Source organism: Capsicum annuum, chromosome 5 (assembly GCF_002878395.1).
Source record: "Capsicum annuum cultivar UCD-10X-F1 chromosome 5, UCD10Xv1.1, whole genome shotgun sequence".
NCBI classification, from domain to species: domain Eukaryota; kingdom Viridiplantae; phylum Streptophyta; class Magnoliopsida; order Solanales; family Solanaceae; genus Capsicum; species Capsicum annuum.
In genome coordinates, this window is record NC_061115.1 from 68,904,194 (window position 1) to 68,929,215 (window position 25,022).

A 25,022-nucleotide genomic window follows, 5' to 3' on the forward strand; every position below is an offset into this window, starting at 1 on the left:
CTTTGGTGTCCGTAAGGTTGCTTCTATAAGCCAGCTTGTTTGGCAATTATGAACCCGGTACAAAGTCAATTTGATGCTCAATACCCCAAAGTGGGGGCAACCCCTGCGGAAGTTCTTCGGCAAAAACATCTTCATAATCCTGCAACACAAGAGAAATCAAAGGAGAAATAGAAGTAGTGGGGTTAGTGTTTAAACAATGAGCCAAGAGAAGCATAGGTGTGTCCTCATCATGATCCACAAAGAGTTCCTTCTTTCTAACCAACATCACCATGTTTTCTCTCTTATTTGATGTTGAGGTAGCCCCGAATTCCTTCACTGCCCCACCCTCGGATTCTCCCCCTTTTCTACACTCTCGAATTTCTTTCCCTTTTCCTTCAATTCTCTCATTTTTTGGTGCAACTCATTTACTTGTGATGGCAAGAGAGGGTGAAGTGTGACCTTTCGGCCATCCTTTTCAAGAGTATATCGATTAGACCTTCCATCATGTTTAGTAGACCTATCATATTACCAAGGTCTACCTAACAACAAGTGACAAGCTTGCATCAGTATCACGTCACAAAGCACTTCATCATGGTAGTTTCCCACCTTAAATCGTATCACACATTGCCTTGTGACCTTCAATTCACCACATTCATTCAACCATTGCAACTTGTAAGGGCTAGTATGAGGTGTAGTCGGCAATTTCAAGAAGTTCACCATGGCAACACTAACAACATTTGCACAACTACCACTATCTATCACCAATGTACACACACTACCCTTTACAAGGCACTTAGTATGGAATAGATTCTCCCTTTGGCTAGGATCATCTATTGCCTTACTATCATGGCACGCCTCACTACAAAGTTCGGAACCACACACTCTCCTTGCGGATAAACATCTTCCCCATCATCATCATCATGTGGCTCACCCTCGGTGTCCTCTCTATTTTGAGGCTCGGCATCATTCTCCTCTCTTCCGACACCCACCTCCTCACCAAGGTAATACAACCTTCCTTCCCTTAGGATCACACTGCGTCGGTTTGGACATTCATTGGCTTTATGTCCCCAACCTTGGCACTTGAAACATTGGAACCTTTAAGATTAGGATACTTGTAAGCTTCTTGCTTTGGAGGGAATTTGTGGACTATTTTAGGCTCGGGCAGCCTTGTAGTGACGGGCTGGTCCTTGTTTTGGGGCCAACCCGAGGAAGATTGAGCCATCTCCTTGCTTCTAGGGCAACCCGAGGTTGATTGTCCCCTTGCTTTGAACGAAGACCTCTCTTTAAGTTCCATTTCAATCTCAAGAGCCGCTTGGAAAATACCATCAATGGTATCAAACTTGTGAAGTGTCAAATGAGTGGAAATCTCTTTGTTCAACCCACACTTGAACCGAATGATGTCATGGCCAATTTGTTCCCCCGATGATCAAGCTTCAACATGAGTTGTTGAAACTCATCATAATATGCCATCACACTTTTGTTCCCTTGTCGCAAGTTGTACAACCTAGCAAGCAATTCATGTCTATAACTCTCGGGAAGGTACTGTTGTCTCATGAGATACCTCAAACTAAACCAAGGTGGTGGCTGCCCATCTATCAACTCATTACCAAACCGCTTAACGTATTCCCACCAAGTGTTAGCATAACCCTCAAAGTGAGCTATTGCATAACAACTTTTCTTTTCTTCCGAGATGTCATTGACTTGAAAAACCTTGTCACAAGCCGATTCCCAAGCAAGGTAGGTCTCGGGATCACTTTCACCCTTAAAGATAGATAAGCTCAATTTAATGGTATTGATGCCTACGTCTCTCTCTTAGTGACAGTTTACCCTTTCCCTATACCCTCGGTATCTCCTTGGGTCCACACGGCCTCCTCTCATCTCCTCCTCCCTCATGTAAGCATCATCAAAGGCTCCATACCCTTCATAATCCTCTCTACCATATTCCTCAAAGTGGACGGGACGATTTTGGTTATTTGGAACTTGATTTGGAGGAATTGGACTTTGTGGAGGTTGGAAGGAAGGGTTCGAATTTGGTGGAGGTATTTGACGACCAAGTCCTTCTTGTGGGACTTCGAGGAAATTGTGAATGAAAAGACCTATTGAAGTCTCGGCCTTGTGGGTAGAGAGTAGCTTGGATTGTGGCATTTAGTGGTGGTCTTGGTGGATTGAGCATTAGGCTTGAGGTTTCGAGGAAAATGGTAGCGGAAGTGTTTTGGTCATGTCCACTTGAAGAAACATGGTAGTGTTGAGTAGTAGTAGGGCGAGAGTTCGACTCTCCACATGTTCCAACTGCCCACTCATGGTTGTCAATTCCCATTTCAACGATGTTACATCCCCCTTCATCGAAGACGCATCCGTTTCTAACTTCCCAAGATTCACTTGCATTCTTTCCAAAGTTCGGTTGAGGCCCTCAATAGAAGCCATGAGAATATTGGTATCATTGTTGCCCACGGTTTGGGAGGTCGTTCCCTTCATTGCAATGTATTACCTACAAAATCAACAAACAAGTTAGTGTAAACCTCTCTTCACTCACACTCTCTTGGATCACCTCGCACTTTTAGTTCCACAAGTGTTGTAAATTGGCTAGTAACCCGTGGATCCTCAAGGTATGAGTATGCTCTTTTCCGGAGTAGATTCTTGTTTGAAGACTCAAAAGAATCTCGTTGGACTAGAACCAAGAAGTAACAACGTATTCAAAAGATAAAATCACTCAAGTAAACGTTGACACGAACAAAAGGATTCAAATAACTAATTGACAACCTAGTAGGAGTTTACTAGCTTGTTAATTAGTTCTAGGATCAACTAATGAAACTAAGAATCAACAATTAGAAACTAAAAAGTCCAAACTTGAGCTTAATATTGACGCGTACAGTAGCAAGGGTGACGTGGCAGCATACAATTTATCTTGATCCCACACAATTTTAGTCACAAATTTGAATTTTCAATCTTCACACAATTTGGAATGGAAGACAATTGGTTTTGTAGGGAAAGTATAAGTCTTGAGTCCTTTGTAAGTTCAATCCCAAAACAAATGAGACTTGACTTGTACTAGTCCCACAAAACAAGGAAAAGTAGTTGAAAAGTAGATGTCAAGTCTAGGAAGTGATGGGTTCAAGTCTTCTCACAACAAGCTCTACAACTTTTATCTTCACCGTTTTTGAATCTATGTTGCACTTTTTGTTGGTTTAGTTATAAGAATAGGTGAAGAACAAGATGAACACATCAACAAACCTTCAAAAACATAACAATAACTTCTCAAGAACACAACAACAACAACACCAATCGTCCACCAATCTTCAACAACAAGGCTCAACACATGGCCAACTTCAAGTCACCACAACATTAGTCAATATTATAAGCTCAACTTTAGATTTAGACACTTTTATTGTTGGTGAGAAAGAAACCAACACTAGAAACACACTAAACAAGCAAAAATCTACCAGATCTAGTCACAAAACTCTTGGCCAAGTCAACACCACAAGACTATAAGTTTCGGCCTCTTGGCCTTGAGCTTTGATACCAAATGATACAAGATCAAATATACAACAAGAGAAACAAGCAAACAACAAGGTGTCAACAACACTAGTGAATCGAAAAAGGCCCGACACGGCTTCACTGGATTTCAAGATACAAACATTAACATCACAAGATTACAAAGGTGAATCGAAAAGGCCCCACACGGCTTTCACCATATCAAAATTCAAAACAACAAGGTTTCAAGATTACAAGTAGAAGGATAGACACTTGACATGAAACGTCCTAGATTCTAAGAACCCTAACAACAAGAAAGGACCCTAAGACTAAAAGATGTTAACACCAAGTTCTTACTTAGATCAAGAGGAACTCAAGATCCCTCAAAACCCAAGTTTCTAGCCAAGATACAACTCAAGTGTCACCACACTTGGGAAAACGGTTTGGACTTCTCAATGAGGAGAGAAGTTCTCAAATATTACAAGTCTTGAATTGTAATATATCAATAATGAAAAATAAAAATGAGAGAAATAACCCTAATATTGTCTATATATAGTACACCACAAAATGAAAGGAAAATGACCATTCTAGCCTTGGTCTTGGGCTGTTTTGGAGTGTAATAAACTTACACTTCAAAGCCCCTCTTCACACTTCAAAACATGGAATCCCTTAGATGTATTAATTACACACTCACACACGGCCATTTGCATGAACATGGCTTGGAGTTTTTGTAACTCCCGAGCTTGGCTATGTGTGAATGGTCTTGAGCTAGTTGCACCTGTATCATTCTCTATAAATAGAGATATTGTCTTTTATTTTCAATGAAAGAAACGATGTAATAATTCAATGCAATGATTTTTGTTTATTCTCTCTTTGATTTCCTCTCCCGTCTTTTTACCCGAGAAAAAAAAAACAAATTTTAACCCTTTTTAAGGGCTCCAAGATTTTTAAACTACGCTCACTTTTAACGCATCTGTTCCAGTTTTTAATCGATACCAATTTTTAACCATCAATATATCTTTTAAGAAGAAAAAGAATTAGATACACTAACTTGAGTTTCAGGGAGAATGATAAAATTTATTTTCCTTTTACGTTATGATTTATATTAAAGGTTGAATATTTACTTACTTTTTTTAATATAGGAATATTCTGGAATAATTATTTTTCATCCTACATTAATTACATGATATTTAGTTTCCTTTTAGTTTGATATCTATAAGGAAAATAATATATTTTATTTTACTTTATTCTTTTTCCCTTTAGTTCTCTATAAATAGAGAAGTAGTATTTTATTTTCTACGCAAGGAACAATATAATAATTCAATGCAATGAAGTTTGTTTATTCTCTCTTTGATTTGCTCTCTTGTCTCTTCCATTCCATAACAAGGAGTTGAGGTCGGGAGTCGGGTTTTGGGTTGGGGTCAAAATTCGGTTCTCAAATCGGCGCTTGAGTTGGGGTCAGTATCCGGTAGACAGTAGACGCGTCTTGAATCGTGGTCGGGGTCAAGGTTGAGATTTGGGTCTCAGATAGGGGTCAGGACACTAAAAAAATGCTTAAACTTGACCAAAAAAATTATTTTTTAAACAAAATCGACCCCTAGAGGTTGAATTTTTAGCGTCAAACTCCGGAAATGCAAACCGACCACCTAATATCAATTTTGAAATAATTGCAAAACCGACCTTGAAATATCGAAGGGTCATTTTTTTCACGAAAATACAAATTTTCCAATTTTTATAAAGAAATCTGATCAGCACATTACCGATCGGGGTCCTAGTTGGGTCTCGAGTTGGGTTCTCACGTCGAGTTTGGGTCTTGGGTCAAGGTTGCAAGTCGGGTCTTGGGTCAGGACCCGTTTTGATGTGGTGAGATTTAAGGAAAGTTTTGAATAATAGTTTTCTGATTTAAGGAATGTTTTTGGAAAATACTTTTCTTACTTTACATCGAAAAGTAATTTTCCTTAAATTAGAGGAAAATTGGTTCACTAGAAAAATATCTTTTAAGTAGGCATTTGGCCATGACAATCAAACTTTTTTGGAGTTCAAGTTTGAGTTGGAGTTGAAGTTGGAGCTGTGTTTGGCCATGAATATAAACTGGAGTTTCTTCTGAATTTTTGTGAAAAAGGTGAAAACAAGTTTTACTTGTTTTCACATTTCCAAATACAACTTGGAGTTGTATTTGGAATTCTCATGGCCAAAAACCAATGAGTTGTATTTGGAATAAAGTGAAAAAAAAATCCAGACAAAAGGAAAAAAATTCTCATGTCAAACGGGCACCAAAACATATCAGCCAACCAAACATACAAAACTATACATACCAAACATTCCCTTAATAAGTGTACTTTTAAGAGGTTCTACACGCTCACATACTTTAGGAGGGGAGTGTAATTGGTAGTTATCAATGGGTAATCCATATTTTGTGATGGATAATACGGGTTGATCCATATTTTACCCACTTTTAAATGGGTGGATACCCATCAACCCATTTAAAATGGGTTGGATCGAGCGAATAACCATAAAATTTATCCACTTTGCCACCCCTGTATCAGATTGTAAAGCAACATACGAATTAATGTTTCCTCCTACCAAATTCTTTTAAAAAAAAAAAAACATCTCTCTTACTCTTTGATAAGGAGCAAAAAAACACTTCTCTTGCTCTCTCAGCCAACTCGCAATTTCAACTTGTTTTTCTTTCGTTCCTCTTATCCTGTTTGGAATAGTTGGTCTGTTGTGTTCATCTTTTGCTTTCTTTTTATAATAATTGAAAGGTACTTTAACTATTTGAATTGCCAGAAGTGGACGAGTGAAATGGGCTAAACTGAAATAACTTAAATACAACATTTAGCTAATCTGTAGTGCATTTGAACAACCAAAATGCAGTTCAGAGCAACAAAAATATGCAGTCACTAAACAAGAGGGGGGGAAAAAGAATCCTAAACCAAATTTGGGAAAATTAAAACTTTCATGCGATCACAAATTCTCTCAAGATGGCAATCCAGCAGACCAAAATATATCAAAAGAACATACCGATAACCTTTGTTGGTTCAGTCCACCATTTGCTTCAATTATGAGGTAGCCATTCGACTTTGGCAGTTCTGTGAAACCTTGAAGCACAAAAATAACATCCATTAGTAGACATTAATAATTAAAAATTTCTTTGACAAAGCCATAAGGATAAGTTGATTCTGAATATTCAGCAAGGCAGCCAAAGACATTACTGCGTCCTATATGCCCAAGAAAATCAGAGAAATCCAAATAGTGTCCTATTTAGATTTCTTTAATTCCACTGTGGAGGGTGAAAGGGTAGGTGGGGTGGAGAGTTTGTTAGTACCGGAGAAAGAAGAACCAGACTACCAGGGATACTTTCTTGATATGTTCTTGGCATGGTAGCTAAGAAGAACCAGACTACCAGAGAGACTTTCTTGATATGTTCTTGGCATGGTAGCTAACCATCTTTAACTTATGGAAATGGTAATTTCAAACATTGACAATCTTACTATGAGACTAAGGAAAGATAATGCTTTGCTTCAATATCTCAGTTTAAGAGAATTTAACATTACTTGCAAGAAAAATAGACAAACAATAGGAACATTCCTACTGGCTGAAACAGAATGAAACCTTCTTGAGAAACAGTATGGGCAATACAAGGCTTCCAAACTTGATGCAACTTAGGATTCCACACATTTGTTAACTGCATAATTAACACCGATCAAACTTTTGGGTTAGTGCTATGAACTTTCATAACAAATATTCACAAAAAAAACATCTGCAGAGAATTATTTAGAGAATACATTAAGAAACAGTCAGTAAACGTTACTTTTACCAATTAAGAATCAGATCACCTCCCATTACCAACTCAAAAATGATATTTCATATACACATTGCAAAAAAGAACTGTGATTTTTCTAAAAGGCACTGCAAAACGAATCATGTGAAATAAATTGTTTAGAAAGACATAAAGAAAGAAGAAAAAAGTCATCACTTTTACCCTTTAAGGATCAAATATTTAACTGTTACCAGCTCAACCCAAACTTTCCATTTATACCTATGCAAAAATCTTGACATATTCCGGATAAGACTCTTTACATGGAAAGCAATGATGAAAATAGGAAAACTCTCAAGAGGTAAATCAAGTCCTGGTAGCTCAATTCTACTCCAACAACAACAACAAGGAGTCAACAACATACCCAGTCTAGCTCAATTCTATTCCACTTTATGAAAATGTCTAACAGAGTACAAAGCCAAGTTTTTACACTGTTAATCCATATAGCTTCAATTCACTGTTCAAATCTGGATTATCACAGAGAAAAGGAGCCCGAAAGTGTATTCAGTAAGATAGAGAGAGAAGAAACGAAAAGTGAGCTCAAATGGAAACTGTACTAAATGAAACTAACAAAGGAGCTATTTATACTAATCATCTAACTGACTCACTAACATGTAACTACTAACAACAGGAAAAATATCTTAAGCTACTGTTACAACTAAGCTAGTACATCTTTTACATAAACACACTAAGGTATTACTTTCAACATACTTACAACATTCACATCAAAGCAGTAAAGCAACATACAAATGGACAGAATATCCAATAGGGAACACATGCCACTAAAAGATCATTACATTTCAAATCTTTTTGTTAAAGAAAGAGAAAAAGCCCCCCATTGATGGTTAATGAGATGGGTGATTTCCTTATAAAGCTTGGATAATCCTCCTCCCTTTGAGCTAGCTTTGGGGTGTGAGTTAGGCCCAAGACCTAATTTTACACTTTTTTGATGATTAAAGTCAACAAGTTACCTTTATAAGCTTTCATGTTCAAAATTGTGGTTCCAAATCTAACCAACCAAGCCAACTAGTATGTAACATCAAATCAGAAACCTTGGAAGTGAAATAGTGCTACATACTACAAATTGTAAGTAGATTACCAAATTAGAGCTTCCATTGTTCTCAGCCTCCATTAATGGCCAGAGCTTTTCAAAAACCTGTGGGCTCCTGTAAACTGATCCAAGTGGCGCCTCCGTACCACTTCTACCAGATGCATCAAATCCTAAAGCACCCATATATAACAACATTCCCGATATATATAACAAAGGAGCAAAAAGTAACACCCCTCTTCGTCTATATACAGCAGATACTATCATAAAGCCTAACTTCTCTGCATAATTCTGCAGCTTTACCTCACAACTATCACCGGGGAAACCACCTCCAAAAGCAGCGTTCTTATTCCGGGCATGACGGAAACGAGGGGAGGATGGCGGAGATGGCGAGTTCACGCCATTGCCTAGCCGGCTTAGGCCGTGCATGTAGGACTTAAACAGAGAATTTCAAGGACGCAATTTCAGTTATCTTGCGATTTCAAGACGATGTGAATTACTTCAAAACCACATTCATTGATTGATTTATATCAGCCTGAGCTCAGATCAGTGGTTATCGGCGTTTCAAAATGAGTATAACCTCAAATGGGAAGGAAAGAAGCAAGATAGAACAAGAACCCAACACAATTGATGAGAAATTTCTACTGATTTCCAATCTCAGTAGGCAACATACTTTTTCTTGAGTAAGTATTTTTTAACAGCGTTATTCCGTATCTGTACTGTACCGCACTGATAGAAATCGTATTCGGTCAAAAAAGTGGGAAATACCAAAATTACTAAGTGTCGTTTGGCAGAATGTATAAGAATAATATAAAATTTGATGTATTAGTAATACTTACATTAGTTATGTTTGTGTTTTTCTTATGCTGTGTTTGATTTGATGTATTAAAAGAAACATGAATTATATAATTTCTAAAAAAGTTTTTTTTTACATAATACCCTCAATATATATGTTGGAAAGGAAGCGAAAAATTTCCTGAGGGTTAATAGGGTTTTTAAGCATGTTAATGCATGCATAGATCCATTGCATTACTAATGCCATGGATTTTGAGGTATTAGTAATACACATCTTAATACACAATAGAGTGTGCAAGCATTAATTATACATACAGTAAAAAGGTATACCAAATAAGGTACTACTAATACACATTAAACTAATGAATGCATTAATATTTCAATACACTCTACCAAACAACCCCTAAGTAGGGAGGAAGGAATGGTAAGGGGATATCGGTGGTGGTGGAGAAGCTTCAGGTCACTGGCAGTAGGGGCCTTTGTATAAGGAAGGGTATTAGCTGCACAGCGTGCCAGCTATACGCAATAAAGAAATTCACTTTTCCAACAAAGCTTCAGCGACACAAGAATTTCATTTCTATGGTTAGCGTCGAAAAGCAAAGTGCAATGCGCATCCCTTCTTATAGCTCTGTAATTGTGAAAGCTTTGAATTAAAATGAAGATTAAAGTTTACAGTTGTTTTTTTCAAGCTGAGAAAGCTTTCTACCTTTGTGTCTATGATTCTTACTGTTTAGTCATGAAAATTACGTAGTTGGAAGTTGAAATTGTATGTTTTTGATGATGAATATAAACTAAAGTTATTTTAAAAATTTTGTGAGAGAAACATGAGTGAAAAAGTAAAAAATAAGTAAACTTTTCTAAATATAATTTGTAATTATATTTAAAATTATCATGACCAAATAAATACTATTTTTACTTTTTTATTAAATAATTTTTTAAGAAAAAATATAAATTTTTCATGTCCATACTACTACTAAATGTCATTTGACACAGTAAATTATCATACAAAAATAGTTAGCGTATTTATATTTATGTACAATCTACTTCTATATCTATCTGTCTACACTGGCTATCGCCATTGTGAGCTTCACAGCAACTGCGCAACCCAATTTTCTCTTTCTTACTTTTGACCTATACAAATTGTTTATTAACCAAATACTTTTAGTCCGTGTCAGCGCGGGCTCAATATATATTATTTATGTTATATTAATTTATGTAGCACAAATAGTATTGAAGTGTCAATCAAATTTTTATTAATATTAAATTTTAAATAATTTTTTAATACCTAGATGACTTATAATAATTAATTTGAAGTGATATAATAAACTACGATTGAAGCAACTGAAACATTGATAGAATAAAACTACGATTGAAGCAACTGAAACATACATGTCATAAATATCTATTTTACCTTTTTTAGTTAAATATTATTAATTCTCTTATATATAAATGACTTAAAATAATTAATTAGAAATAATATAGTAAAATTACGGAGCAACTAAATCAGGTGAAGAAGCAAGCATGTTGACGAAGATCTGTCTGCTTCTTCACACTTATTAATAGTAGTAATACATTTATAATATACATCTACTAAAAATGTAAAACCCTTAAAAAAATAATTTATACTTTTAATTAAAAAAAATTGCAATAGGCAAAATTATTTTTTTATTTTTTACCTTTAATAACTATATTATTATATTTGTAATATTAAATATTAATTATAATAAACATATTAAAAAATAAATATTGAAGGTTTTGTTATTGTATATGAATTTCTAAGTTTATACTTTTTTTTTCATGTTTATTGGTGCATGTTGGTACCTCACTTCTCAAAAAAAAAAATAGTTATTATTTTATTTGTGTTGTACATACTTTTCAAAAAAAGAACTTTTTTTCAAAAATATAGGGCTTTCTACTTAATTAGAAGTGTGCGAAAGAATATGATATCAACATGACTGGTTGATGTCTTATTTGAATTAGTTGAGGATATTTTTGTCATTTTACTAGGTTTTTCTTTTTCATATGGACGTATAGTCATATACGTGGCTTCCATGCCTTAGCTTCTTCATCCTTCTTCACCAATCAATCTCGAGGTAAACTCCTCACTTTTTTCCTTTCCTTCTTCGCTTTTATTCTTTCAATTATGAGATTTGATTTTTCATCTCCATTTTTTCCCTTCTATTTTTGAATTTGAATGGATAGATTGTTTTAATTTATTGGTGCAAATCAAAGAATAATTGTGTAATACCTCGTGCTTTTCCCTAACTAATTTCATCTCAAGAATGTCTAGTATTAGCTTCTAAATTGAATGATGATTATTCCATGAGAAATTTTCAAGATTTTCACTATTTTGTCATGTGGAAAATTCAATAAGCTTTCCATCGATATAAGATTCACCCAAATTCGATAACCGGGTCAGAAGTTACGACTATTTCAAGTTTTCGTCGTAAAACAACGCCATATTAGTCAGTGGCGCGTCGTGCCACAAGAGGAAATGACATTTGGCAAATTCCAATAGGGGTCCGCGATTATGGCGCATCGCGCTAGGGCCCAAATTCAGAATTGTCTGTTTTCTAGTGTCTCAGCCCAATTTCTCTCGCGTCGCGCCAAAGTTCCAGGTCACAAAGAAAGTTGCAACGCGATGGCCCCGTGTCATGCCATCCCTCAATTTTCCAATTGTCAAAATCCAGTACGCCGCGTCGCGCCAAGGATCCAATTCAGAAAATTTTCACTGAAATTAAATGACGCGGTCAAGGTTAAAAGGGTCAATTTTCCACCCCTATTTAAGCCCTTTAACACGTGATTCAGCCACTTTTCACCCAAAATATACTAGTTTCTCTCAAGTTTCTCTCAATGACAAGCTAGGGTTTTCATAGAAGATCTAATTTCAAGAAAGTTTCACCATCAATCTTCACGAAATCACGAACTAAGGTATGCATAGTGTTCATTCATGGACTCCTTTCGTCCATGAAGCCCAAGAATTCCTTTTCTAAATTCAAGTTTATGGATTTTCTTATGAATTTCATGATTGGGCTACTCTTATTCATGTGGATAATGAAAAATTGAATTCTACTCCATGTTGGGTGATAAATTCTACGTGGGTTAAATTATTATAAATATAGATTCATGCAAACCTATGACTAAACCCTTGAATGATGAAATTAGAATTGAACCATGATGTTTAATTATAGTAAAATGATGTTTACATGTACCATGCCTATAATATGTTTGATTAAATACCTAGATGAAGGAAAAGTGTCTACCTAGCATGATACCATGAAATCCTCATGTATGTACAAGTTATGTCTATTACATGTTTTGATGAAATGCTTCTATAAATGTGTTATGGATTATGATGTTAGTTATATTTTCAAGTAAGTTATGCTTGGTCAGTTTCCTTCCATCGAGTCCTAAGGGTACTCGTACCCGAAACATTAGTTGTGTGCCTAGAGCCATGTCATGTTTTCACCATACTCTCAGTCAAGCTATGATCCTTAGACTTCAGACAGTCTTATGACTCCGAAAACCTCCATGATCTCATGAACTCAGTCAGTTGTCAGATGTCAGTAGTATTCCGTCAGTCAACGGAATTCAATAACTCAGTCCATGTTCAGTTCAATAAATCATGTTCAGAGTCTATTCAGATGGGAGTAGGAATTAGCGCTAGGGGTGTACAGACCAAACCATCAAGTCAAATCTAACCGATGAACCAAACCAAACTGAGAAAAAAATCCGACCTATGATTTGGTTTAATTGATTTGGCGTTAGGAAAAAAAACGACCATTCTTGGTTTAATTTGGTGTTAACAAAAAAAAAAGTCAAACCGAACCCGAATCAAACCAACATAATATATGTGTGTGTGTGTACATATATATATATATATATATTAGTTTAACCTCACGTGTAACCTTTAATTATTTAAAATTAGACGATTTTGTCTATTGCGAAAGCTTTTATAGATATTTATATATAACTTTATTATAAAAAGTTAAATAGTAATTTACTCAAATAGAGTGGATTATAAATTTTTACAAATATATCTAATTATAATAACATTGCTTGCTTACAAATCTTTTGTAAAAAAAAGACTAAATTTGGATACAACAGTAAAATTAAAACCTTATCAATTACATGCACAAAAGATGATAAAAGAAATATTTCTACAGAAAAAAATGCAATATTGTCGAAGGCAAAAATAATTGAGAGAATAATACCTTAAAAAATTGTGATGAAGAATGTTGAATAACGACCTTTTATATATAAGCGTTCGAATTCGCCTCCTTACATAAATATAAGTCGAATTTTTGTATTCATATCTCAAATCTATATAGTCAGATTTTTTAAGTAGATATTTGAATTATATTTAGTCGAATTCCTACATCTACATTTATATGTGGCTCCATATCATCAGATCTTTAAATTTAGATTATGAAGATCAAATATCCACATGTGATTACAAGCAACCAAGACATTTACATATAAACTAAAACAAACTCAATCAAACCCAACCTTCGATAGAGGAGGGTACTATGCATAATGTGATATTGGTAAAAATGACTATACTACAAACAACTTTTTTGCTTCGATTTTATTTTGTTCTTTGAAATTCCATAGCCGTCTTTTTTATGTTATTCTCATAAATTATTAATACGATTTTCTTTAACATAAATAACAATTAATATGTCTCACTTACTAATAATACGGATTTCTATAGTGGTTGAATTGTACAAAAAAACTACGATATTACAAAAAACATGACTCATAAATAAAAAAGAATTTAACCTCCTATCCTAATTCGTGACCTTGATGTGTTTTTTTTAAAAGAAAAATGGGATTGGAGCCTTTTTTATGTCACGATAATCAAAATTATGTCACGATTACGCAAAGAAAGTAAAAGAAAAAAAAGCAATAAACCTTTGATTTTTGACAACTTCATTCGGCGGCAATATACTTATCCAATTTTTCGATCAGAAACTTTCAACTAAATGAGAAACACAAGAAATTATCAAAAGAGAGAATCAATATCAATTATTGATTATTATTATTCATATATAATCTTTAAAGGTATGATTTAAAAGAAATAAATAAAGGCAAAAGGGATGATGCTAATGATAATGATAGTAAGAAAACACATGACTCAAAACTAAAATAAAAAGCAAAAGCACAATATAAGAATTTATTTCGTATAAATTTTGATCCAAAATATTACTTAAATAGAATTATAAAGAATATTTTTTATATAAGGCAAAATTCTATTTTTAAAAGTACTAAATATTACGTAGATTAAATAAGCAAAATCAATATATGTTATTAAATCCTAAAACTTACGCGTCGAAACAATAAATTAAATTTATTCTATTTATAAAGTTTTTCTTTTATAAATCATATAATTAAATATAAATTTTTCTGCCTCGTTTTTTTACGTTCACAACGATTTCTTTCCTTTTTAACTTTGACTTGTCCTACAATTTTATTCATAATATTCTACTTAGTCTTCTTTATAATTTTAAATTATGAAGTACTAGAAATTTTTAGTTTATCAGGATTCTTTCTATATATTTTAGGAGTTATTAAATTCTTTTCATATATTTTAGGAGTCTTTAATCTAATTAAATAATAAATTGAGAAAAATAGTAAAAAAATATTTTTATCTATTGCAGAGGCTTCTAATGAAGGAAAAAAGTTCAAACATCATTTTTAAGGCCCTTCAAACTTTTAATATCACTACAAGAAAATGCACTTATAGCTATGAAATATAAGCTACAAATTTGAAAATCGTAGCTATAACCTAGTTATAGCCACAAAAATTAAATTTCATGGCTATCTACAAATTCAAAAATTTCATAGCCACAAAAATCAAATTGATAAAGCTAAAACTTCATTTTTGCTATTATTATTTAAGATCGTGGCTATAATTATCTAAATTGCTACAATTTTATAGCTACAATAACATTTCGCAGCTAACTATAAGTTTATGCCACCCAATAAAAATATTTGTAGCAATAGTAACCTTTAGCCATAATTAATTATTTGAAACAAACTATTGTAGCTAAATTAAACAATTTTGCTTCAAGTTATAAAAATTGTGGCAATAATCAAACAAAATAGCCATAGATTTCTTATTATAATAAACTTTCATAGCTAATTATTAATTTTTGCCACAAAATAAAATCTTTTGTATTAATAGTAATATTTTAACCACAAAATTATTTGAAGTAAAATTTGTGGCTAAATAAATATTTTTCTTTAAATTAAAAAAATTGTGGTAATAGGTGACTTTTAACAGATATAATTATTTGTCATGACAAAATGATATAGCCACAAATTATTTTTATTGCAAAATTTCATAGCTAATAATTACTATTTTTAACTATAATTTAAAATTTATTGTCACAAAACTATTCCCTTTGTGTCATATTATTTGACATTTTTATCAAAAAAAACTATCTCAAAATAATTAACATGTTTAAAAATATCAAAAGATACTTAAGACATTTTTTTGCAACTTTACGTTTAGGAATTTAATAAAAGTAATTAACTCAAATAGGCAATGTCAATATTTAATGTAAATTTAAGAATCACATTAGTCAATTACAATCCTTATGATTTTTTCTTAAGAATTGTGCAAAAGATAAATATATTAAATAATACAAGATAAAAAATATTTTTTTGTCCATATTAAATATACATTTTTACTTACACTTGAGTTGAAGTGGTACACATTAATAGTATTAATGTATAATCATGATAAATTAGTAACAACAAAGCCAACTGATAGGCTAGAATGGTCCAGAAGGGGAAAGGGAAAGGTCACCATGGAGCCTTCCATCATCGAAGCTCCGTTCGAATTTCCCAAGAACAGATCCTTCCACTCCACCAACTACATAGATCGACGTTAAAACCATTTCATTTCTTTGTGTTTCTAAGCTAACTATTATTTCCACTTTGATTTCTGGAGTTTTCTTCAATGGCGACAAAACAGCTCCAATTTGAGTAGCCTCTACGATCTATCACAGTAAGTATGTATATGTTCTTTCATTTTTCTCTCTGGTAGATTCTCTTTAATTTTTGTATTTGTACTAAGTTTTCGTATCCGATTAAATCGATTAAATACCCCTACTTTGTGCTTGGACCATTGGAAGAAGCTTAGAAGGCGTTCGATCAAGTCGGTACATTTTTTCCTGGATCTTAAGTTTTGCATGTACCCTTTTGTTTTGCAAAGCTATCATCCAAGTTTCATTGTAAAAATTGTCAATTTGGCCTTATCATGCAGATACAGATAACTATTTTTAAGAGCTATATATAGAGACATATCCAAGATTAATGTCAGTAGGCCGAGGGTGTGGTTTATTATACATTCGAGCTGAAAAAATAGTGAATACCAAGTTCGAGTTTGTTTTGTGTTTTTCTTTTAAATTTTTTTACTTTGGACTGTTTTTGAACAATTGGGATTGGTGAAAGGTGAAAATTTAAAGAGAAACGACTTCTAGAGTGAATTAATTAGTTAAATCAATTGAAGGTAAAAAAGATGACCCAAATCATCAAAAATTCAAATTGAAATCACTAGATATGCAAATGGATCACCATTTTATTATATTGAATGCACTAGAGATTTTGCGGGAAACTTTGAGTACAATAAATAAGTTTCATGACAAAATGTCTCTGTAATTTTTTTCATGACGATAGAGGAATATAACAATGATTTCTCGGAACATTCAGGGAGCGGTTCTGTACAAACTAAACACTCCAATTATGTGTATTATTTCATGTTCTTTAAAACATAACTAGTTAGGTGAAAGACTACTCGACAATGCCTTAAACTTTCCAGTAAATTTCAATTTTAGACACCTGACTAAAGCATATTCCAAGTGAGCACCTAATTGAATTACTCTAATAAAAAACCTTTATCACATTTTGAGGATGTTTAATCGAAACAATATGTACTTTGGATATCTAAATGAAATTTATTGACAAATTTTAGAGGATATCGATATATGCACCATAATTGAAATGATGAGTACTGGATGTATATGTGTATAATTGATATCCCTTGTATGTTGTTTGAAGGTACTCAAACAACCATGAATCAGAACAAGAGAATTTTGAGTTCACTTCAATAAAGGAAATCTCCGTTTTACCCTCAGCTTTTTAGGAGCTCCTTCCTTCAACCATCAGGTGACTCACCCCTTCTACTTTCCTCCTCCCCCTACCACGTATAGCGCGAGCTTTAGTGCACCGTGATGTCCTTTTACTAGTACTACTCTTTGTGCAAGTCAAACTGTCTTCTTTTCATCGACACTGAAAACTTTTGTTGACATTATACTATCCAATGGATGGTCCAAAGAGTTAGAAAAAGATTTAGGAAAACTTGATTTTACAATGACACATGAAGCTGTTATGTATTTATTGAAGGAACTCAATAAAGAACCGTTAAAGGCTGGTGATTTCTTAAAATGGGTTGTTAAGCAAAAGGGGTTTCCACATAGTTCTTCTATGTATAGTTTAATGCTTAAAATTCATGCTAATAGGGATTCAATGAAGGATTTTTGGACTACTATTAAGGAAATGAAAGATAATGGGCTTTATATTAATGAGGAAACGTATAAATCAATTCATTCGATTTTTCAGAATTTGAATATGGAAACTGATGCTACTGCTTAGGCACAGGGTGAAATTAGTGAAATCTGGGAGGAGGATTGAAGTTAGTATCTGATAAGAGCCCCCAATGCTAACCTTTCCAGGTTCTTCAACTTGAAAAGACAAACACATAAGTTAATCAGATAGCTTCGGATGCCATTATATTCTGCTGCTCCTATATTTACTCTGGGTTGCCCCGCCTAAAGGATCATCCACTCAAGTTCACCATCACCCAATGGGGCACCAATATCTACTACTCTTACAGGTACATATAGGTCGATTTAAATTGTATAGGTTCAACTTTTAATTTTCTTTTCATTTAACATATTGTACTTCTAAAATGATAGAATTCAAAATTTCATGTTTTTAAAATTTGTAACAATCTCTATTTCAATTAACATCTTTCAGATTTTAACATTCAACAAGTGTTTTTCTGAATTCCCTCAGCTTTGGTTGTAAAGATATCTCGATTTATAATGTACTTTAATTTAGACATTAGATTTAAGAAATATGAGTCGATTATTTTCTAACCTCCATCATTTTTCTAGCAAAGACGAAGCTTTATTGTGGTCGAATTCCTCACCCCCGGTAAGTGAGTTCTCTGTTCTTTTTGTTTCTCTTTTCTTTAGTACTTCCCCTCTCTGATTTTTAATTTATTACCTGAAGGTACAAGATCTGGCTTAGAAATTTGTTCCAACTTCAGTGAACAGCTGGAACCTGAGCTTGTATTTATGCATTGAAGCATCCCTGGTACCTATGCTGACCCCTTCTAATTTCTACACTAGTGTTAATATTGATGTAGAGCTATATGCTAGGAGTATCTGCTTGATTGAGTCTCTGCACACCGAGTTAATGCAACCCTTGTGAGAGTGTATAATTATTTTTCATTTTCTGTGTTTTATTTCCTGTGTGTTTTATTTTATGAAAACAGATCAATAAATACACGAGAGAGTTGGGAGAATAGCTGGATATAACAAAAATCATCTCTCAAAAATAAGTAAAATGTTAACTTTAATTGACTATAAGCAATATGAAAATAAGACTTCCAAAATATTTACAATAACAAATCTTCATCATCAGTTTCTAATTCTGATACGATGCCTTCAATGATATCATCAGTCGAGGTAACATCAGTGCTGATAATTTCAAGATCTCTTTTTCTCCAATTTATCAGGTCTTCTTCTTCTTCGAATGCATGCAAGTAATCATTACAAACATCTTGCTGAAAAGTATTTTCACTGATAGAACCTCCAGTAAAATAGGTTGAATGACCATAAAGAACAATTGACCAATTTGGATTAAGATTGTCCTTGACATAAATTACTTGTTCTGCTTGAGATGCAAGCCTAAATGGTTCATTTGTTGCTAGTTTCCGCTTGATGTTAACACTAACAAAATTATGTTTATCTATCTTCACTCCCTTTTCAATATGATGACCATCACACCAATCATATTTAAACAAAACAATATGTTTACATCCGACGTATTGAAGTTCAACTATTTTGGTTAGAACACCATAGTAATTAATATTTTGACCACTAGCTACTCCTCTTACTAAAACACCACTATTTTGTGTCTTCCTCTTTTCCTCAAGTAGCTTAGTATGAAACCTAAAACCATTTATTTCATACCCCTTGAATCTTTGAACACCATCAAGAGGACCTCTAGCCAAGCAATACAATTCGCCACTTGCAAGTGGATTTCTTCTTTGCGCATTTGTAAAATTTATGTAGAAAATAAATACGTAAATTAATGATGATAAATAAGTATAATTAATTGAATGAGAAATTTAATAAAAACTTACTCGGTGGTAAAATCAATCATCGAAGTTCATGTCGTTACTATTCTGCTCAAACTCACTATCATACAAATAAGTATTCATTAGACAAAATAGAAGATGAAGCCAAATCAAAAACTAAATATTAAATTAGTGAATGTCATAAAGAAACACACCGTATAAATGGTTGAACTTCTTCACAATTTCTCAAGATATAAAGGTGAGCTTGTTATCGCTCAAACTCTTCAAGATTTCTGGATTTATCTTTTAATAAAGGAGAACCTTTTTGTTCAAAAATTGATAATCCATTGTATGGATCGACATGATTATTTTCATAATTCCTGTCCATTCGATTATACCCTTTCACACTTCCATGTAAGTACCTTGAACAAAATATTAGACTTTCTTCAACAATGTATCCTTCTGCAATAGATCCTTCGGGTTGATTTATATTACGAATGTAAAATTTCAAACTGCGCAAGAATCTGCATGATACAACATGATACAACTCAAATTTCTTTGTAGCATGATAAATAATGAGCCACATAAAATTAAATAGAACTATCAATCAAAAACATACCGCTCTATTGGGTACATCCACCTATATTTTACAGGTCCAGCAAGCTTCGCCTCTCTTGGAAGATGAACAACTAAGTTCACCATAACATCAAAAAATGTTGGTAGAAATATTTTCTCTAATTTGCTCAATGTTATTGGAATTTGAGTTGCAAGTTGATCCAACACATTAATCCTCAATTTTTTCGAACACAACTCTCTGAAGAAAATACTTAACTCAGTGATAGCATCATAGACATTGTTAGGCACAACTCCACGAATTGAAAAAGGAAGTAATTGTTCCAACAAAATATGTGAATCATGACTCTTTAGTCCATAAATTTTACGATCCTCTGACTTCACCCACCATGATATATTGGAAGAATAACTATTTGGAACCTTAACCTTTTTCAAGAACTTGCATACCTTAGACTTTTCATCTGGTGATAAAGTATAACATACTGTTGGATAATACCATCTTTCATCTCTTTGTGTTGGATGCAAATCTTTTCTTATACCCATTTCCTTCAAATCAAGACAAACATTAAGATTATCTTTTGTTTTTCCTTCAATATCTAAAAATGTTCCAATTACGTTATCACAAATATTTTTTTCATTATGCATTGGATCTAAATTATGAGGTATTGGATTATTTTTTCAGTAAGGAAGTTGGAAAAAATGCTTTTCTTCCTCCAATTATGAATGCCTTTAGTTTTTTCGTACTTTTGTTTTTTCTGGGTCTTACCAAATTTCATGTCTTCCAGAGTACGCAACTAATTTAAAACATCATTGCCAGATAGAATTTTTGGAGCAGGTCTTCTTTCTACATCTCCATTAAAATCACATTTATTACTCCGCCATTTATGATTAGATGGTAAAAATCTACGAGCACCTATATAAGAAAACTTACGACCATACTTCAATCGAGTAGATGGAGTGTCTTTGTTGCATAAAGGGCAAGCCAAAGCTCCCTTTGTGTTCCATCCAGACAAGTTGGCATAAGCGGAAAAATCATTTATTGTCCACAAGAGTGCTACCCGTATACAAAAATTCTCTTTTCTTGAAGCATCATATGTATTTACTCCACAAAACCATAATTCTCGCAACTCATCTATCAATGGTTCTAAGTATACGTCGATATTATTTCTTGAAGCTTTAGGACCAGATATCAACAAAGACAAGAAGCAACACAATTGCTTCATTAACATCTAAGGGGGTAAGTTATATACAGTAATAATAACTGGCCAAGTACTATGAGAATACTCAAGTTACCAAAAGGATTCATTCCATCAGCTGCTAAATCAAGTCTAACATTTCGAGGATCTTTAGCAAAGCCCGGATTAGACATATCCAACTGTTTCCACGCCTCAGAGTCTGTTGGATGTCTAAGAACCCCATCTTTCGAAAGACGATCATCATGCCATGTCATATCTGAAGCTATTTCTGATGTCATAAATAACCTTTGTAATCTTGATTTCAAGGGAAAGTAACGTAACACTTTTTGAGGAACTTTGTTCTCAGCCTTTCTTTGAGTAGTGCCATTAGCTTTTTGACCTTCAACTGATTTCCATCTAGATTCTCCAAAATAAAGCAAGATTCAAACTTTACATTATGTTTCCAAAAAAACATACAATCATTCTTGCAAGTATGTATTTTTTCATAACGAAGACCTAAATTTCGAATCACTTTTCTTGCTTCATAGAATGACTCTGGTAAAGTTTCACCGGAAGAAAGTGCTCATTAATTAACTTCAGTGTGCTATCAACTGCTTTATCACTCAACCCATGAAGACACTTAATTTGAAAAATTTCAATAATTAGTGATAACTTGGAGAATGTTTCGCAACCAGGATAGAGTTGTTGTGCAGCATCCTCCAACAATTTAGAAAATTTTAAAGTAGGTTCTGAAGTATCATCTTGTTTAAAATTAACCTCAGTACAATCATCCATGATATCAAGGCCAACAATATCATTAATCATCTCAAATATATCTTTACGTTGCTCTCTGCTTACATCCTTTTGTTCTACTTCATTATTATTAGTTTTTTGCTTTTTAGCTGCAAATTCTCCATGATGAAGCCATCGAGTATACGAAGGGACTATCCTAGTAAATATTAAATGGTCCTCTACTTCATCTCTAGTGTGGTAGAGAACATTGTTGCATGTCTTACAAGGACAAGGAATTTCATCATCTGGTTCTTTGTCCTTAAAAGCAAATTGAAGAAAATTCTTGACTCCTTTCTCATACACATTGCTCAATCTGTCGGTACAACTTATCCGAGTCTTGTCCATTTCAAATTTCTATAAATAAAAAAAAAATAAAACATCACTTCTTAGGAGTTAAGCAGAACTATAACTGAAACAAAGGAAATAAGAGTAATAATTTGCATCTTTTTACTCCTGCCATGTTTGTCAATCTTGGCCATTATGTGTTACTCTTTATATAACATTATTTTCTAAATTCATGTTTGTTCATAGCAAATTAATAATCACCACAACAATCATTATCTAAACAACTCAAAAAAATGGAAGACGCTTTTAAGTGAACAAGAAAAAGTAACTTTAGATAGAGAATTACTTACTTTTGATGCTTTTGATGTTTTCCAAAGATGCCTCAGGAGATGAGTTTGAGGCTGAACATTGGATTTTGAGAAAAAAATTGGCAGTGAATTAAAATCTAAGAATTGAGGGTTTAGGAATTTTTAGACCTAAAATTTAAGAATTAAGGGTTTAGGATTTTTGATACAATTCTAATTTTATTAAACCACGAGTTAGTGCATTCACTTTTCACTTTTAGGAATGCACATATATGTCAAAGTTTTACAAAATCACATTTTGGTCCCCAATCAGTTTTACATATTTTAAAAATTTATATGCAACCCATAATTAGTTGTCCACATTATTAAAATACTTTATTTTTACAAACCCGTGGTACTACATAAATCAACCTAACTAAAAATGTTTTGGAATATGAATCACAGGGTTTAACCCTACGTAGGATATGAATACATCGCGTAGGACTCCACTTCATGCACACCCAACGTTGGACGACATAAATGAGCTGAAGTCAAGTTAAAGGACACATTTATGTGTTGTGCCATTGTTATTTGAGTCAAACCCTGTTTGATCATAATAATACCTTTATTGATCTAATATAGTTGGAGATGTTAATCATTTTAACTTGATCATTTTTACAACGGAACAGATATGAATATACCCCTGAGCTTTGATAAATGATATAGATATACCCTCCGTCATACTTTAGGTACAAATATACCCTTGTCATTAACGAAAAAGTACATATATATCCCTGAACTTTGGTAAATGGTACAGATATACCCTCCGACATACTTTAGGTACAAATATACCCTTATATTAATGAAAAGGTACATATATACCTTTCTCACTAACGGCAGGACACGTGTCACAATCCCGCTCATTTGTTTTTTTAATTTAATTTACCACAACCCCACCCAAAATAATTCTAATTTAACCCATAACCCGGTTCAAATAATAACCCCAACCAGACCCGATCTAATAGAAAGAGAGAGAGAAAATGAATATGCATAAATAGAGATGCGTCTTGGAGGTTCTATTATACGGGGTTGGGTTTGAATTATTATTTGAATCGATTTATGGGTTAAATTAGAATTATTTTCAGGTAGGGTGATGATAAATTAAATTAAAAAGAGCAAATGAACAAGATTGCGACACGTGTCATGCCGTTAGTGAGAAGGGTATATTTGTACCTTTTCATTAGCGGCAAGTATGGTATATTTGTACCTAAAGTATGATATATTTATGCCTAAAGTATGACGGATGCTATATCCGTACTATTTATCAAAGTTCAAGGGTATATACATACCTTTTCATTAACGACAAGAGTATATTTGTACCTAAAGTATGACGGAGGGTATATTTGTGCCATTTATCTAAGTTCAGGGGTATCTACGCACCTTTTCATTAACGACAAGGGTATATTTGTACCTAAAGTATGACGGAGGATATATTTGTACCATTTATCTAAGTTCAGGTGTATTTATAAGTCTTAAAACTAACTTAAATAAATAAGTGCATATTAATTTAGATTAACTAATTACATCAAATTTAAACAATACTTCAATATAACTCAGACTTCATCTCATTTGATTAATTGTTTTGATAAATACTTTTTTTTCGGACATAATCTATTGGGATGACGTACACCTTTATTGATTTAGTGTAATTAGAGATGTTTATCATTCAACTCGATTTAATTTTCTAGGATCCTGCTTGTAAGTTTCAAATATAACTTATATAAATAAGTGATTCTATTTACTTTGATTAATTAATTATATTAAATTTGAACAAAACTTCGATAAGTCTCACTTAGATGCAATATTATAATATTTAACCTATTGTATTTTACGTTTTATAAATGTTGTCTACTGTTGTTATTTTTTTTATTCTAAGGCCGTTGGTGTGGTGGGGGTTCTCTCCATCAATTTAAAACTTTGGTAAGTTTAATGCATTCTAGTTTGCTACTTATTTAGAAATAAAACAAGTTTGTTTTAGTACTAACGTATTTGAATTTGCTTATTATTGTAATTTGTGTGGACTTTTATGCATGAAGATAGTGTTAGATATGAATCGGACTGTTAAGGACCATCTTCCTATTGGTTTTGCATGTTTATAAATTAAAAATTTATAAATCAATCGGATAATATACAAAATCTAATTGAATCGATCAATGTGCACCTCTAGGCCTAACATACAACGTTGACTTCATGATCTACTATTAATTTAAATTAGTTAATTAATAATTATTATAAATATAATTATAATTAATTGAATTAAGAATTAGTAATTAAATATAAAAGTACGTGCATATCATAATTTATATCTAATACAGTTATAAAATAATATAATAATATAAGTAAATCTGATACCATACATGGAAAA

General features: G+C 33.0%; 2 protein-coding genes across 5 annotated transcripts in view; both read right to left on the reverse strand.

Annotated features, from left to right (window-relative positions):
• Positions 1-9,219, reverse strand: part of LOC107853549 (O-fucosyltransferase 9) — a 66,475-nt gene extending 57,256 nt beyond the window's left edge. For all 4 annotated transcript variants that reach the window (XM_016698540.2, XM_016698542.2, XM_047413047.1 and 1 more), the window contains exons 1-3: positions 8,370-9,219; positions 7,066-7,138; positions 6,475-6,551 (exon numbers count right to left, since the gene is read on the reverse strand). In XM_016698540.2, the coding sequence (XP_016554026.1) occupies positions 6,475-6,551; positions 7,066-7,138; positions 8,370-8,747 (528 nt within the window). In that variant the 5' untranslated portion in view covers positions 8,748-9,219. The remainder of the gene's footprint in view (positions 1-6,474; positions 6,552-7,065; positions 7,139-8,369) is intronic.
• A 9,585-nt stretch (positions 9,220-18,804) lies between these two features.
• On the reverse strand, positions 18,805-22,373 carry LOC107853544. Its single transcript, XM_047412147.1, has 6 exons — positions 21,769-22,373; positions 21,355-21,653; positions 20,993-21,235; positions 20,108-20,657; positions 19,911-20,012; positions 18,805-19,456 (listed from the first exon to the last, which is right to left on the reverse strand). Exons 1-6 carry the CDS (start codon positions 22,371-22,373, stop codon positions 18,805-18,807), a joined length of 2,451 nt encoding a protein of 816 aa, XP_047268103.1.
• Positions 22,374-25,022: the final 2,649 nt, after the last annotated feature.

Excerpts from the sequence above, each read along its gene's own strand:
- LOC107853544 (XM_047412147.1), bottom strand. The coding sequence starts at position 22,373 with ATGGACAAGACTCGGATAAGTTGTACCGACAGATTGAGCAATGTGTAT. Across the intron at positions 21,654-21,768 it reads CATTCTATGAAGCAAGAAAA|ATGGAAATCAGTTGAAGGTC; the intron begins GTGATTCGAAAT and ends TGGAGAATCTAG. Across the intron at positions 19,457-19,910 it reads AGTCTAATATTTTGTTCAAG|AAGAAATCCACTTGCAAGTG; the intron begins GTACTTACATGG and ends AAATGCGCAAAG.